Below are 12,592 nucleotides of genomic sequence, written 5' to 3'. Positions count from 1 at the left end.
ATCACTTTACGTAAGTTATTTCTTTTTTTAAGATATACAAATTGTAGTATTTAAACTAAATTTTTTACAAAAATCTATTTACAAAGAAAATATACATAGTCATTTCGTTTAGAATAACCCCAATGGTATAAAAATACGTTTACTCGCCTTAGCTTTTTGTGGGATTCTGATATATTATCGACAAAGATAAAAATCAAATATATTGCGTACATAAATGGAGAGTTGTTATGTTAGTAGGCCTATACCTTGAGTTGACTGACAGATTGACAGACTGATTGATGTTCTACCAAAGATCATTAGCTAAGAGACCAACGACCGATCACATTTGTTCAACACATTTACACCTACACAAAACCATCGAATTTTGATATCACAAGTAGACTAACATCTTAACTTGTGTCAAAATATAAACTCTGTTTTGTATGTTTGTGTCATGTCTGGCCCACTTGGGTGTGCTAATCCATATAATTATTACAATTTAATTGTTGACAATGTTCAGTAACTGTATTTTAATTTTGAATCTTTCACATGTAAAAAAAAATTACTGTATCAAATTATATATTTTTAAAATAATACTACGAGTAATGATTAATTCGGTCTTATCGGTTTTTCATTGTGCAAAACCTCTGGACTAAGTCAGGTGGAATTTTAGACAAAATAACCATGCCTCAGAAAGTCATGCGGTATAGCAAATTTTGAATTTTTTACCCAGGAAGATGTTCTGAGCGGGCTTTGAGAAGTAAAATACTCTTGGTATTTGGGGCAGCAAAGTGAAAAATATCAACTTTATATTTGTTTTGTTTACTTGCCTCAAATGGTACTGATCACAAATATTACCTATATCCGAAACATTGATTCGAAACAATCAAGCTTGATAATTTTACACTTCTCAATAAGTTGATGCTGACTTTATGATTTTATCGATTATAGAAACTACTTCATGATATACTAACAACTAACACTGATGATGTAATACATTTATCTTGCGATAGCATACCTAAGCACCGAAATGATAAGTTATAATTTTTAGCTACCCCTGTCGTAAAATGTACTATACATATTACAGAATAAAAAAATAAACAAAAATATATTCAAAAAACAGTTAGAGAAAACATGAAAGTTACAGACTGTTAGTTTTGTATTGTTGCATTCAATCTTCATGAATATTCATTCATATGAAGTTGTTGTTTTGTGATTTACATAGCAACGTTTCAATAACAACCTTCTGTCAGTGACAAACGGCAGGAATACGTAAGTATTTTCCTAAATCAACCACAGATTTGATAGGTACTTCATAAGTATTAAAACTGTTGATTGTAGTTTTCTTAAAAGTTCATGAGTACTTTGGGATTTATATATGGATTTGGTTGTCCCTGTTCTGTCTCCATGTGATGATAAAGAGGATAAGAAAGAGAAAAGATGCTATGTTTTTAGTATAGCTTGAAAATCAAAACCTTAACCATTGTGAACTATCAAATTTCAAGTAAAAATTACTGCACATTTTAAATGTCGATGTGTATTTTCCTCACAATCAACAAATCAAATTCTCTGAAGCTGAAAATATTTATGACAACTTTAAAGAAATTCATCCCACACATACACAAACACACATGCTCTTAATCAAAACTTGAACGCCACACACATTATAATCAACAAGCGGTGTGTCTATTTTCATTACACATGCTGAGGTGACCAACTCTTCCACTAGAATAAAAAATGAGATGACAAGGGCACAAGCAGATTAGGATCACGTTTCAGAAATACCGACAGCATTCTGATGTAAATTCAGCGGTCTAGCTTCTACCTTCTACCGACCACCCGGTTCCGATTAACACGGAAGCCTACGCTTTCAGGTGCGACGGGAATAATGATGTCAATCTGAGATTGGAAACCGAAAGAATGTGTGGGGAGAGAGTGACGAGGTGGTTTTGGATTTTGGGTGGTTGAGCAACAATAAGGAGACCGTTGGCTCTATTCTGAGAAAATTTAGTAGCTTTTTGATGGTTTGATACTGGACAAAGCTGTCTTTATTCGTTGGTATTCAAAGTGGTCTTGGATAAACAACAGCTTATCTAAGTCAGTAGCAAAATTTTCACTGATCATCGACTTAATTATATGTCTTTCTTATTATAGCCATTGAATATACGATACTGAATTAGACATCTAATTTATTGGCATTTTTTTTATAAATAAGAACATAGTTGTGTGAGCCAGTCACGGGGTCACGGAATGTGCATGAGTCCATTTTCTACATTTTTTTTGCTGACATAGTTTATGGGTCTTAACAATTGCTATAGCTCATAATAAGTATTTCAATAAGCTTAATTGGTAAAAATGTTCATGTATGCGACAGAAATCAGTAATACATACATCACCGTAGTCTGTCGGTGGCTCACATCAACTATGACGGTTTTTATTTTAAAACTGGCTACAACCATTACTTTTACATAGGGATGGAATGTCTAGCTGTATTAATATAGTCGAAAATATTTTTTCCAAATAGTTTCTGTCCTAATTACGAAAATTATGAATGACCAGAGAAAATTACCCAGTGATACAATACAAATATTGATACAGTTTTGACTATTGGCACTATCGTTGGTTATCATTGTCATGTAAACCGAGTAGTCACTGTTGTGTCAATATATCTGACTTAGGCTATAATAGATTAAATATTTTTATTGGTTCAGCAGATGAAGATTTATTTCCAGTGGATACAGGGGTTGATTCAATGTTTACGCTTTATTTATTGTCATTTTGCAAACTTTTATAATTATTTAGACGAAATGAATTTATCTATTTGCACAATATTGCTAGTCCTATGATGATATGAGAATAAAACATTCTTGAAAACCCTGCAAAAAAGGAAAACGTTTTATACGTTTCAAACGTTTTTGACTGGACATTAAAATCTACAATAGGACGGGAAGTACCGTTGTAGAATCCTAAATCAACACTTAAAAATTTTCTTCTGGCAATTTGCCAAAAATATTTTTCGAAGCATAATTGGAGCATGATTGGATTACTTCGGTGGCTTTCTGACACGTTGATATTATAGCAACAGGAGATTGGTACATTTTATTTTATTGCCATTTACGACATTTCTTTAGTTTTAACATACTCCAATAATAAAAATCACTCTTTTAGGTTGAACATTGTATACTTTCCGATTGGAAGCCAAAATCGATATTGTTCATAGAGTAATACAGTAGCTGTGAGAAGAGAGTTTGTTTCGAAACAGGAAGATCGTAAACCGAAGACTCAGACATCAGAAAAACAACTTTTTACAAAGCCGCCATGCCCCAAATAAAAGCGAGGAGAGGGTCCTTTTATTTTACGAACGAGGGCTAATTATGTTTGAGCCGCCCCTCAAACGTTTTCTTTGAAAGAGGCTGCGATGATAATGATCACCTAAACAGTGACTTGGCGTAAATTATCTGGTGTTACCGTCCCCGTCCGCCCCTCTTCTCAAACCATAAGTCTGTGTAACTATTGTTGCATTAAGAAACTAAAAATACTCCGAAAATGTATTTTAACTTTAGTAAATTTTTTTCGTGATGAATTTAATGAGAAATCATTGTCACGCAAATATGGAGATTTCATGGACTCATTGTCCTTGGCGAATGAATTAAAAAAACTATGTTTAACGGGGAATAAAAACAAGAGATATTAACTTTTGTTTGTAGGTTAATAGTAACACGATCAAACTGAAATATTCCTTCCAAATAAAAATCTACGTATCCTATTTATGTAGTTGTGTGAAAAATGTTGCACATCAAAATACATTTCGGGAAATGGATCTATTTCTCAGTGAATCGAGATGATTCTACCATACATAAAAGGAGTAGACACTCCCTTTATCTATGCTTCTACGTTGGCGGCGTTCCCCAACACTTTCATTATTGATTTAAACAAACTTTTATGTTTCTGATGATTTCAAAATGAATATAAAATATGTTTATTGCGATACAAATGTGAAATAAGTATTTTCACAAGTATTTAAACACACGGAGAATGTGTTGCACCTTTTAAGGCATCCGATTTATTATTGAAGAAGACGATAGTTTTGCAATCTACCAAATATATAATGAACCGTAATGTAACTGTACTCTACATGAAATATGTTTCACAATTAAACGCAATAGTACCTAGGGCCGAAAAGTCTCGAACTTAAAAACTATCTCGAGCTGCAAAACCATTTCGGTCCGTGGTACGAACGCTATTTTTCACCACACTATACCCTATTACCACTATTCACCACTATTCACCACTATAATAATGCACACTGATAGTCAACACAACTACAACTTTAAGGTTAGCCTATGTGAAGAAATAATTTGAGGAATCAGCCAAAATAAAAATAAATAGTTGCTAGGCAACGGTGACAATAACACAATTCTATTGCAAATGCTACGGATTTTGATTGTGTATTAGAATCACTGAGCTAAAATTATAACTGGAGGTAGCACTGCCATGGCAGAAGTCTGTCAAAAGCGTGTCGCTGATTTTGTTAGGTTGGTATAGCAGTAAGTTTTCTTACCATAGCAATAACATGGCTTCTTATAACTAGGTTGGTATAGCAGTGAGTATTTTTGTCATACTTGAATACTTTTAATACTTTAATAATTTTCTTTGAAATGGCGACCATACAAAGTAGGTATTTTAAGCCAAGTATAATAATAGCCATAGCAATAATATGGCTTCTTATAACTCACACCTCACGCAAACATGGCGGCTGGCGACACGCATCTTTGACATTCAGTGCTACCTCCAGTTAGAATTATAGCTCAGTGATTAGAATGCATTCATGTTTTAAGTAAGCGGACAGCTGATTTTGCGGCCCCGAACTGTAAAAACCTGCTCGGTCCCCAAATTACGATGACAGCTGGCATGGTCAGCAAAACGTAACTTTCAGCCACCAATTAACGTATGTAATACAGCCAAAAAAATCATATGGTGGTGAAAAAAATATTCCGATTATTCTACAGTAGCTTTTAAGTCCTCACCTGTGCGTTTACGTTACGATATTTACAAACAATGATTATGTAATTAATGCATTCCACTCGTGGAATTGGAACTTTAAATCTACTTGGATTGAAAATTACTTAAAGAAAACCAGACAACAAATTATTTATAAGTAAGCCTCGCCCAACCCTTTCTGCAGTGGCGTGTTATTTGTTTCTTGTACAACAAACAGATGTTTTCATGACATGACATCCAACGGAAATAGACCCTTCTGTTGTTACTCAAAGAGATTGAAGGTTGAGTTACCAAAGGAGTCAGGTAATGAGAAAAAATCTAAGTTTAGTGGTAAGAAGTTTAACAACTTCGACCAAGTCTTTCAAAAAAGTGTATAAGACTTCCATAGTTAAATTAGCTGTGAACAACAACACTAACACTCACACTCTTTAGTTGTCGTATAAAATATAGAGATTTGGTTGTGAAACTGTTTTAATGTTCCCAATCAATTTCTGATAAAGTTAAATGTGTTTTTGCATCAATAAGGATTACTCAAAATAATTATTAGGCCTAGTGAAATAGCAAACCTACATACATATACTGTACCAAGCAAATTGTTTACTTGAATTTTTATCCAATAAAATAATTGAAGGAGATTTACATTATACGCGGTACCTAAGTTCCTTGACATCGTCGAGTATACAACTTCAGTATCCAATAGTCAATGATAATACTATTCTCAAAAAAGTACTTGGGTTTTCTGTAAATTTTTTTTATCCATTTAAACGCATGAGAGAAACATTTTGTCTAAGACTAACTCGATACATCATAATGCACTAGTTAATGATTATCTCCTGATATCGAGTAGTTTCTAGAGAGTGATTTAAAATATGTTTCATATCATTGACTATACCATAAATTTTACTTCTGTGGCGTAGAAATTTAAACTATCATGGTATATAGCCAAAATAATAACATATACCAACTAACGAGTAGGTTTAATCACAGAAAAGGGACTGAGTATTTACTTATTCTTTTGACTGTGTAGTTTTATCTTTGATAACATCTATCTATATAAATAAAATTAGAGTTTTGTCTGTACATTGCTTAGAATAACGAACTTTTTGGTTATTTTTACATTTCATAGGTCAGAGAAACCGAATCAAACTGTTTAACCTCTATGCTTATTTAACTAATATTTAACCATATGATTTTATTTACTTTTCTTTAATAATATTGTCTTGTATTAGTGTCTTGATTAAAACAGTTTAGTTTCTTTTGATCTTTTAATTTTTATTTAAATAAGAAATAGAACATGGCGCAGTCGAATGAAGAACCCGTATCCCTAAACATTAAGCCTCCTGAAGCCTTTTCCTTCAACCCTCAGGACTGGAAGACATGGAAGACTCGTTTTGGGAGGTATTATTCTCTTAGTAATTTAGCTCTACATTCTGGAAAGCATCAGATTGACATGCTTATCTACTGTATGGGGGAAAAGGGAGAGGACATACTTAATTCATTCAGTTTAAATGACAATGACAAATCTAATTTCAAAGCTGTTATACAGAAGTTTGACGATCATTTCCTTCCTAAAAAGAACTTAATTTTTGAACGGGCTAGGTTTCTAAAACTTACACAAGGTTCCATGCCGATTGAGAACTTTATCACAGACCTTCACAATCATGCAAAAAACTGTGATTGGGGTCAAATTGAAGAGGAGATGATTCTGATGGTTTTGATTATTGGTATGCGGGACGAAACACTAAGTGATCGTCTTCAACTTGAACCCGAATTAAAACTAAACACAGCTATAAACACTATCCGTAGATCTGAAGAACTATTAAGACAGAAACAAACTCTTAACTTGACTGACATAGCATTAATAAATAAAAATACTCAACATTTAATTAAGACAAACATTATTCCCAATAAATCAAACAATGATCAAAATTTTAAGCGGATTAATGACAATAAAAGCCTGTCCCATGTCGAAAAGAGATGTTTTTGGTGTGGTTCGACAGTTTTACACAAAAGATTCAACTGTCCAGCTAAACAATACAAATGTGGGTTTTGTAAAAAAGTTGGTCATTTTCCAAATGTTTGCAAATCAAACAAAGTCAGTCAAATTGAATATGATGATACTGACCTTGAAACACCCATTGAAAATGTTTGCTCGCAGTACATAGACCCTCAAACATTCATTGGCATTGTAGGAAAAAACTTGCGTGATGATCCATGGTCTGTAGTGTTAAATATGAATGACAGTGATGATGTTCTTTTCAAAATTGATACAGGAGCAGACGTAACGATTTTGCCTTCCGACATTAAACTGAATAAGAAAATCAGGCTCACTCCCACATCCAAAACATTTAGTGGCGCAAATGGTCAAGCTCTGTCAATTTTAGGAACTGCTACTGTAAAATTATCACATAATCACAAAACATGTTATGAGACTATATATGTTTCTAAGGGCACTTCCCAGCCACTTCTAGGTAAACCTGCAATAACAAGTTTGCAGTTACTTAATCGAATCAACGAAATACAGCCATCCAGTAATGACTGGTATGACAGACACCCCAAACTGTTTGAAGGCTTAGGTTCCATTGATGTCAAATACAAAGTAGAACTGAAAAATAACGCCAATCCATTTGCAATCAACACGCCTCGTCGAATTCCTCTTCCTCTTTGGGAATCTACTAAAGAAGAGCTTGAAAGAATGGTGTCAATGGGGGTGATTGCTGAGGTACATCATGCCACAGACTGGTGCTCTCCAATGGTTGTTGTGCCAAAGAAGGACTCTAACAAAGTTCGCATTTGTGTAGATCTTACTAAATTAAACAGATGCGTCAAACGAAGATACTATCCTATTCAACCCATCGACATAACACTTGCCCAAATCTCAGAAGCAAAATGCTATTCTAAATTGGATGCTAATAACGGATTCTGGCAGATCACATTGGACGAAGAATCCCAAGATTTGACAACGTTCCTGACACCGTTTGGACGTTTTAAATTTCTGAAACTACTCTTTGGAATAACATCTGCACCAGAAGTGTTCCAAGAATGCGTGAATCGAACCCTTAGAGGTCAAATGAATGCACTTGCGCATATGGACGACATAATTGTTTGGGGGAAAACTCAACAAGAACATGACTATTTCTTAGAAGAAGTACTTACCAAACTTGAAGGTGCTGGCTTCACCCTAAACAAAGACAAATGCTTGTTCTCTCAAACCTCGCTAACCTACTTAGGTCACCATTTATCTGAATCAGGAATCAAAGTCGATGAGACCAAAGTCGAAGCTATACGAAAAATGGCTCCTCCAACAGATATTTTAGGAGTTCAAAGGTTACTTGGTATGGTGAACTTCATTGGCAAATACATACCTAACAAAAGCCGGTTACTAAAACCCATTACCGACCTACTAAGCAGAAAAAACGAATGGTGTTGGGGTTGTGAACAACAAAAAGCATTCGATGAATTGAAAGAATTATTGTCTTCTCCACCTCAACTTGCATTCTATGATAAAAATAAACCGACTATGATTTCTGCTGACTCTTCTACACAAGGCCTGGGTGGAGTACTTTTACAACAACAATCAGATGGGAATTGGAAGCCTATTTCTTATATTTCACGCACTCTGAGCGAAACCGAACGAAACTACTCTAACATTGAACGAGAAGCTCTATCATTAACATGGAGCTGTGACAAGTTTAAAGACTACATTGTGGGCAAGCACATCACGCTAGAAACAGATCACAAACCTTTGGTAAGTATTTTGACTACTAAAGAGATCAATGATATGACTCCCCGTCTTCAAAGACTAAGACTTCGTCTGATGAGATATTCCTACAATGTGACATACACTCCTGGCAAACATTTAGCCACTGCTGATTGTCTCTCAAGAAGTCCTGTAGCAGCTAAAGAGAGTTATGATTTAGATGAGGAAGTTGAACTGGCCATCCACACAGTAACAAGAAACATTGCCTATGTAACTGACATGGTTCTTGATAGAATTGCATCGGCACAGCGGGCTAGCTCAGAACTCAGGGTAATTAAATCTTACTGCTCAACTGAATGGCCTGATAAAACTAAGATTCCCGATAATCTTAAGCCATACTTCACAGTTCGGGATGAAATCTCTTTTTGTGACGGACTATTGCTTAGAGGAGAACGTCTCATAATCCCGACAACTCTTAGACAAGAAATGTTGACAAGAATACATACAGGCCACCTAGGCATAACGAAATGTCGACTTAGAGCCAACAATAGTATGTGGTGGCCAGGAATGTCACTTGACATTGAGAAATTTGTTAATGATTGTCCTAAATGTACTGAACATAGAACACAACATCATGAACCCCTTTTGCCCAGTGAGCTTCCATCTCGTCCTTGGGAAAAGGCAGCGATTGATCTCTTTAAACTTGAAGGAACATGGTTCGTAGTAATCACTGACTGTTTTTCACGTTATTTTGAAATAGCTACATTAAAGAACCTGTCAACTGCTGAAATAATCGAAAAATGCAAATCTGTATTCTGCCGTCACGGTATACCAATTGAGCTACGATCTGATTGTGGTACACAGTTTGCTACCAGATACACTGGTCTTGAAAACTCTGAATTCAAAAAGTTTGCTCAAAGCTATAACTTTAAACTTGTGACAAGCAGTCCAAGCTACCACCAAAGTAACGGTGCAGCTGAAGCTGCAGTCAAAATAGCGAAGAGTGTACTAAAGAAAAACAAAGACGACCCATATTTAGCCCTCCTAACCTACCGCAATACACCTCTATCCACAAGTGGATACAGTCCTGCTCAGCTAATATACAACAGATCACTGCGAGATAACCTGCCTGTTTTACCTAAAAAACTTGAAATCAAACCCGATCTCTCTCAACTAAAGGAAAAAGAAGATACTTACAAAGCATCTTACAAGAGAAACTACGATAGGCGCTACGCTACAAAAGAACTTCCATCGCTGCCTGTAGGTAAAAAAGTATGGATCCAAGACCTAAAAAGAGATGGTATTATTATCAGCTTAGGACAAGAGCCAAGGTCATACTGGGTTAAGACAGGAAACACTACGTTGAGAAGGAATCGACACCACCTTTTGCCTTACAAAGGTAATACAACCAAACCGAACAATCCTATTCCTTTATCCATCAAAGATACAACGTCAGATCCTCTGCCATTTACTACTGTTACTCAAAACAACTCTTCCCTATCAAATACTACTGAAAGAACAACTACTACACCATCTAGAATAACTCAAGATAAAAGTAAACCTTTTTCACGATCAACTACTCCCAATCAAGAAGCTGCAATAAAACAATCATCAAGAGGCAGAATTATAAGACCTACGAAACGTTTTCCTGACTAAAATCTGAAAAGAAACTCAAAGGGAAAGATGTTTAACCTCTATGCTTATTTAACTAATATTTAACCATATGATTTTATTTACTTTTCTTTAATAATATTGTCTTGTATTAGTGTCTTGATTAAAACAGTTTAGTTTCTTTTGATCTTTTAATTTTTATTTAAATAAGAAATAGAACACAAACCTTATCTCAATTTCTGTCTGTCTGTCTGTCTGTCTGTCTGTCTGTCTATCTGTCATTCTCTTGGTAACGCTAAAATACGCACTTTATTACAACTACTCCTCAATAACTATAGCACTGTCCCGCCTGAAACTTATTTTCCAAATACTATACATATATGAGATGGTTTTAGACGTATTTCATCGAATATGAGACAGTTAGATATTTAACAGTAAACCCTTGAAAATCAAGTTTTTGTCGATTTTTGACGTTGAATTTCTGGAAGCCCATGTTAACCTTATGAGAAATGAAATTATTGAATCTTAACAGCTGTTTCAATTAAACAAGTTGGTTCTGTTCTGTGATGTTCAATAGCATTAAAGTTACAAGGATTACCAACAGGGTGCAGCACTAGCACTATTATTTCTTTTACATTTATGACAACAGCTAATTTGCAACCTGGAGGCGAGTGAGCGTAGCGAACGAGCTAACCTGAAGGCAAGTGAGCGTAGCGAACGAGCTAACCTGAAGGAAAGTGAGCGCAGCGAACGAGCTCCAACATACAGGTGAGTGAGCGTAGCGAACGAACTTCAACCAGGACGTGATTGAGCCATGCAAACGAGATCAGATAGTAAAAATAAAAGTAAGCCTACCGTTATAGGATCGACCGGCAGACACAGAGGTAATTTAACCTTTTATTGATTGTCATACCGATCCGGAACAACAAAAAACAACATAAAATGAAGCTATGTATAATAGTTTGGCCAGCATATCTTAAAATATGCAAACCAACTGCTGTTCTTTATATAAGAAGGTTTCAACTGAATATTATAAGATCCCCGTGCGTAGAACGGGTACACAGCTAGTAATAATATATAATCGGCGACGAATACCCAACGATGTAAAGAACTACTTTATATCGTTGCGAATACGGTACTGTGCTTAGCAGTATGGCTAGTAGTAACGGCTTGCGCCGCTAGAGCGTAGCTTCATCTCGAACTGAGTTTCTTCATCGCGAACTAATACTTTTTAAAACATGTTGTTGACTTTAATATGGACTTTAACAAACATTCAACGCCACCGAATGATAAAATGAACTTAAAGTTAATGGAATAATTAAAATAAAGTACATAAAAATACAAACTAATACTTAAAAATGTGTACTAAAAGTGCAACCCATTCGTCGATATCTGAGCAAGTTGTGGTCGCGTATATACATGCCGGTTGTCAACGCCCTCCGTACTTGCTTCGGCAGTACATATACTAAAATTGGAACGATACAGAGAAGATTAGCATGGCCCCTGCGCAAGGATGACACGCAAAATCGTGAAGCGTTCCACATTTTTTGAAGTTTCTTTTTTTTAGGAACGGTAATTAAAGACAAATTACTAATCTGTAACACTATAATTAAATAACGTTGTAAATTATTTAATAGTAATATTTAACCCCATTAAAACCTTTATCATTGGGGTTTTTTAATTACATTATTATGGGCAATAATAAAGCATTACGAATTGTATATTAATCTAGGAAACCCTGTAAAGTTAAACAAATTAAACTATAAAGTACAAAGTTTAATTAGTTTTATGTAAAAATATGTGTCAGTTAAACCATAATCAATATTACTATACTACCATAATTATGGTAGTATATTAATATACGGTATGTATAGTAAATGGTAATTCTAATAATATTTGAACCTGGGTTACGCAACTCTACGTGATTGAACGACCGCCTTTAACTGAGTTATGTGGCAGTTTTAATTGACTGTACCATTTTGCATTGACTAGCCTATAGCCTTAGATATAGCTTTAGATTAAAATAATATTGAGTTTACATCAGTAACTTCGTTGCTTGATTAGCTGTAATCACCATGGGAACAAAGTTTCTTGAAATAAGCTATATAAAACCGTTTTAACAAACTAACTCATCTTCCAGACTTTCACTCAAAAAAAGTGACTAAGTTAAGTTTACCCTCAATATTATTAAATTAGATAATTGAGTATAACCACAAAGTCATTGATACACACATAATTATGTGTGTACTGAAAATCTTAAGTTTCGCCACCATACCTTTGTGTTTTTATCCGTATAACATC

At 34.8% G+C, this 12,592-nt stretch overlaps 1 protein-coding gene and 1 non-coding gene across 2 annotated transcripts; both read left to right on the top strand.

Moving 5' to 3' along the window:
• Window positions 1-7,675: 7,675 nt before the first annotated feature.
• LOC128997565 (uncharacterized protein K02A2.6-like) lies at window positions 7,676-10,336 on the top strand. Its single transcript, XM_054423203.1, has one exon. The coding sequence runs from the start codon at window positions 7,676-7,678 to the stop codon at window positions 10,334-10,336; it is 2,661 nt and encodes an 886-aa protein (XP_054279178.1).
• A 1,396-nt stretch (window positions 10,337-11,732) lies between these two features.
• LOC128997701 (U6 spliceosomal RNA) lies at window positions 11,733-11,839 on the top strand. Its single transcript, XR_008491125.1, has one exon. It is a non-coding gene; the product is annotated as a U6 spliceosomal RNA (small nuclear RNA).
• Window positions 11,840-12,592: the final 753 nt, after the last annotated feature.

Source organism: Macrosteles quadrilineatus, unplaced genomic scaffold (genome assembly GCF_028750875.1).
Source record: "Macrosteles quadrilineatus isolate MER2022 unplaced genomic scaffold, UCM_ALF_1.0 Scaffold_6__1_contigs__length_79288215, whole genome shotgun sequence".
Lineage (NCBI taxonomy): Eukaryota > Metazoa > Arthropoda > Insecta > Hemiptera > Cicadellidae > Macrosteles > Macrosteles quadrilineatus.
This window is presented reverse-complemented; position numbering and strand designations above follow the sequence as displayed.

What these genes read in the sequence shown, in the direction of transcription:
- LOC128997565 (XM_054423203.1), top strand. Translation starts at nt 7,676, where the DNA reads ATGGTGTCAATGGGGGTGATTGCTGAGGTACATCATGCCACAGACTGG.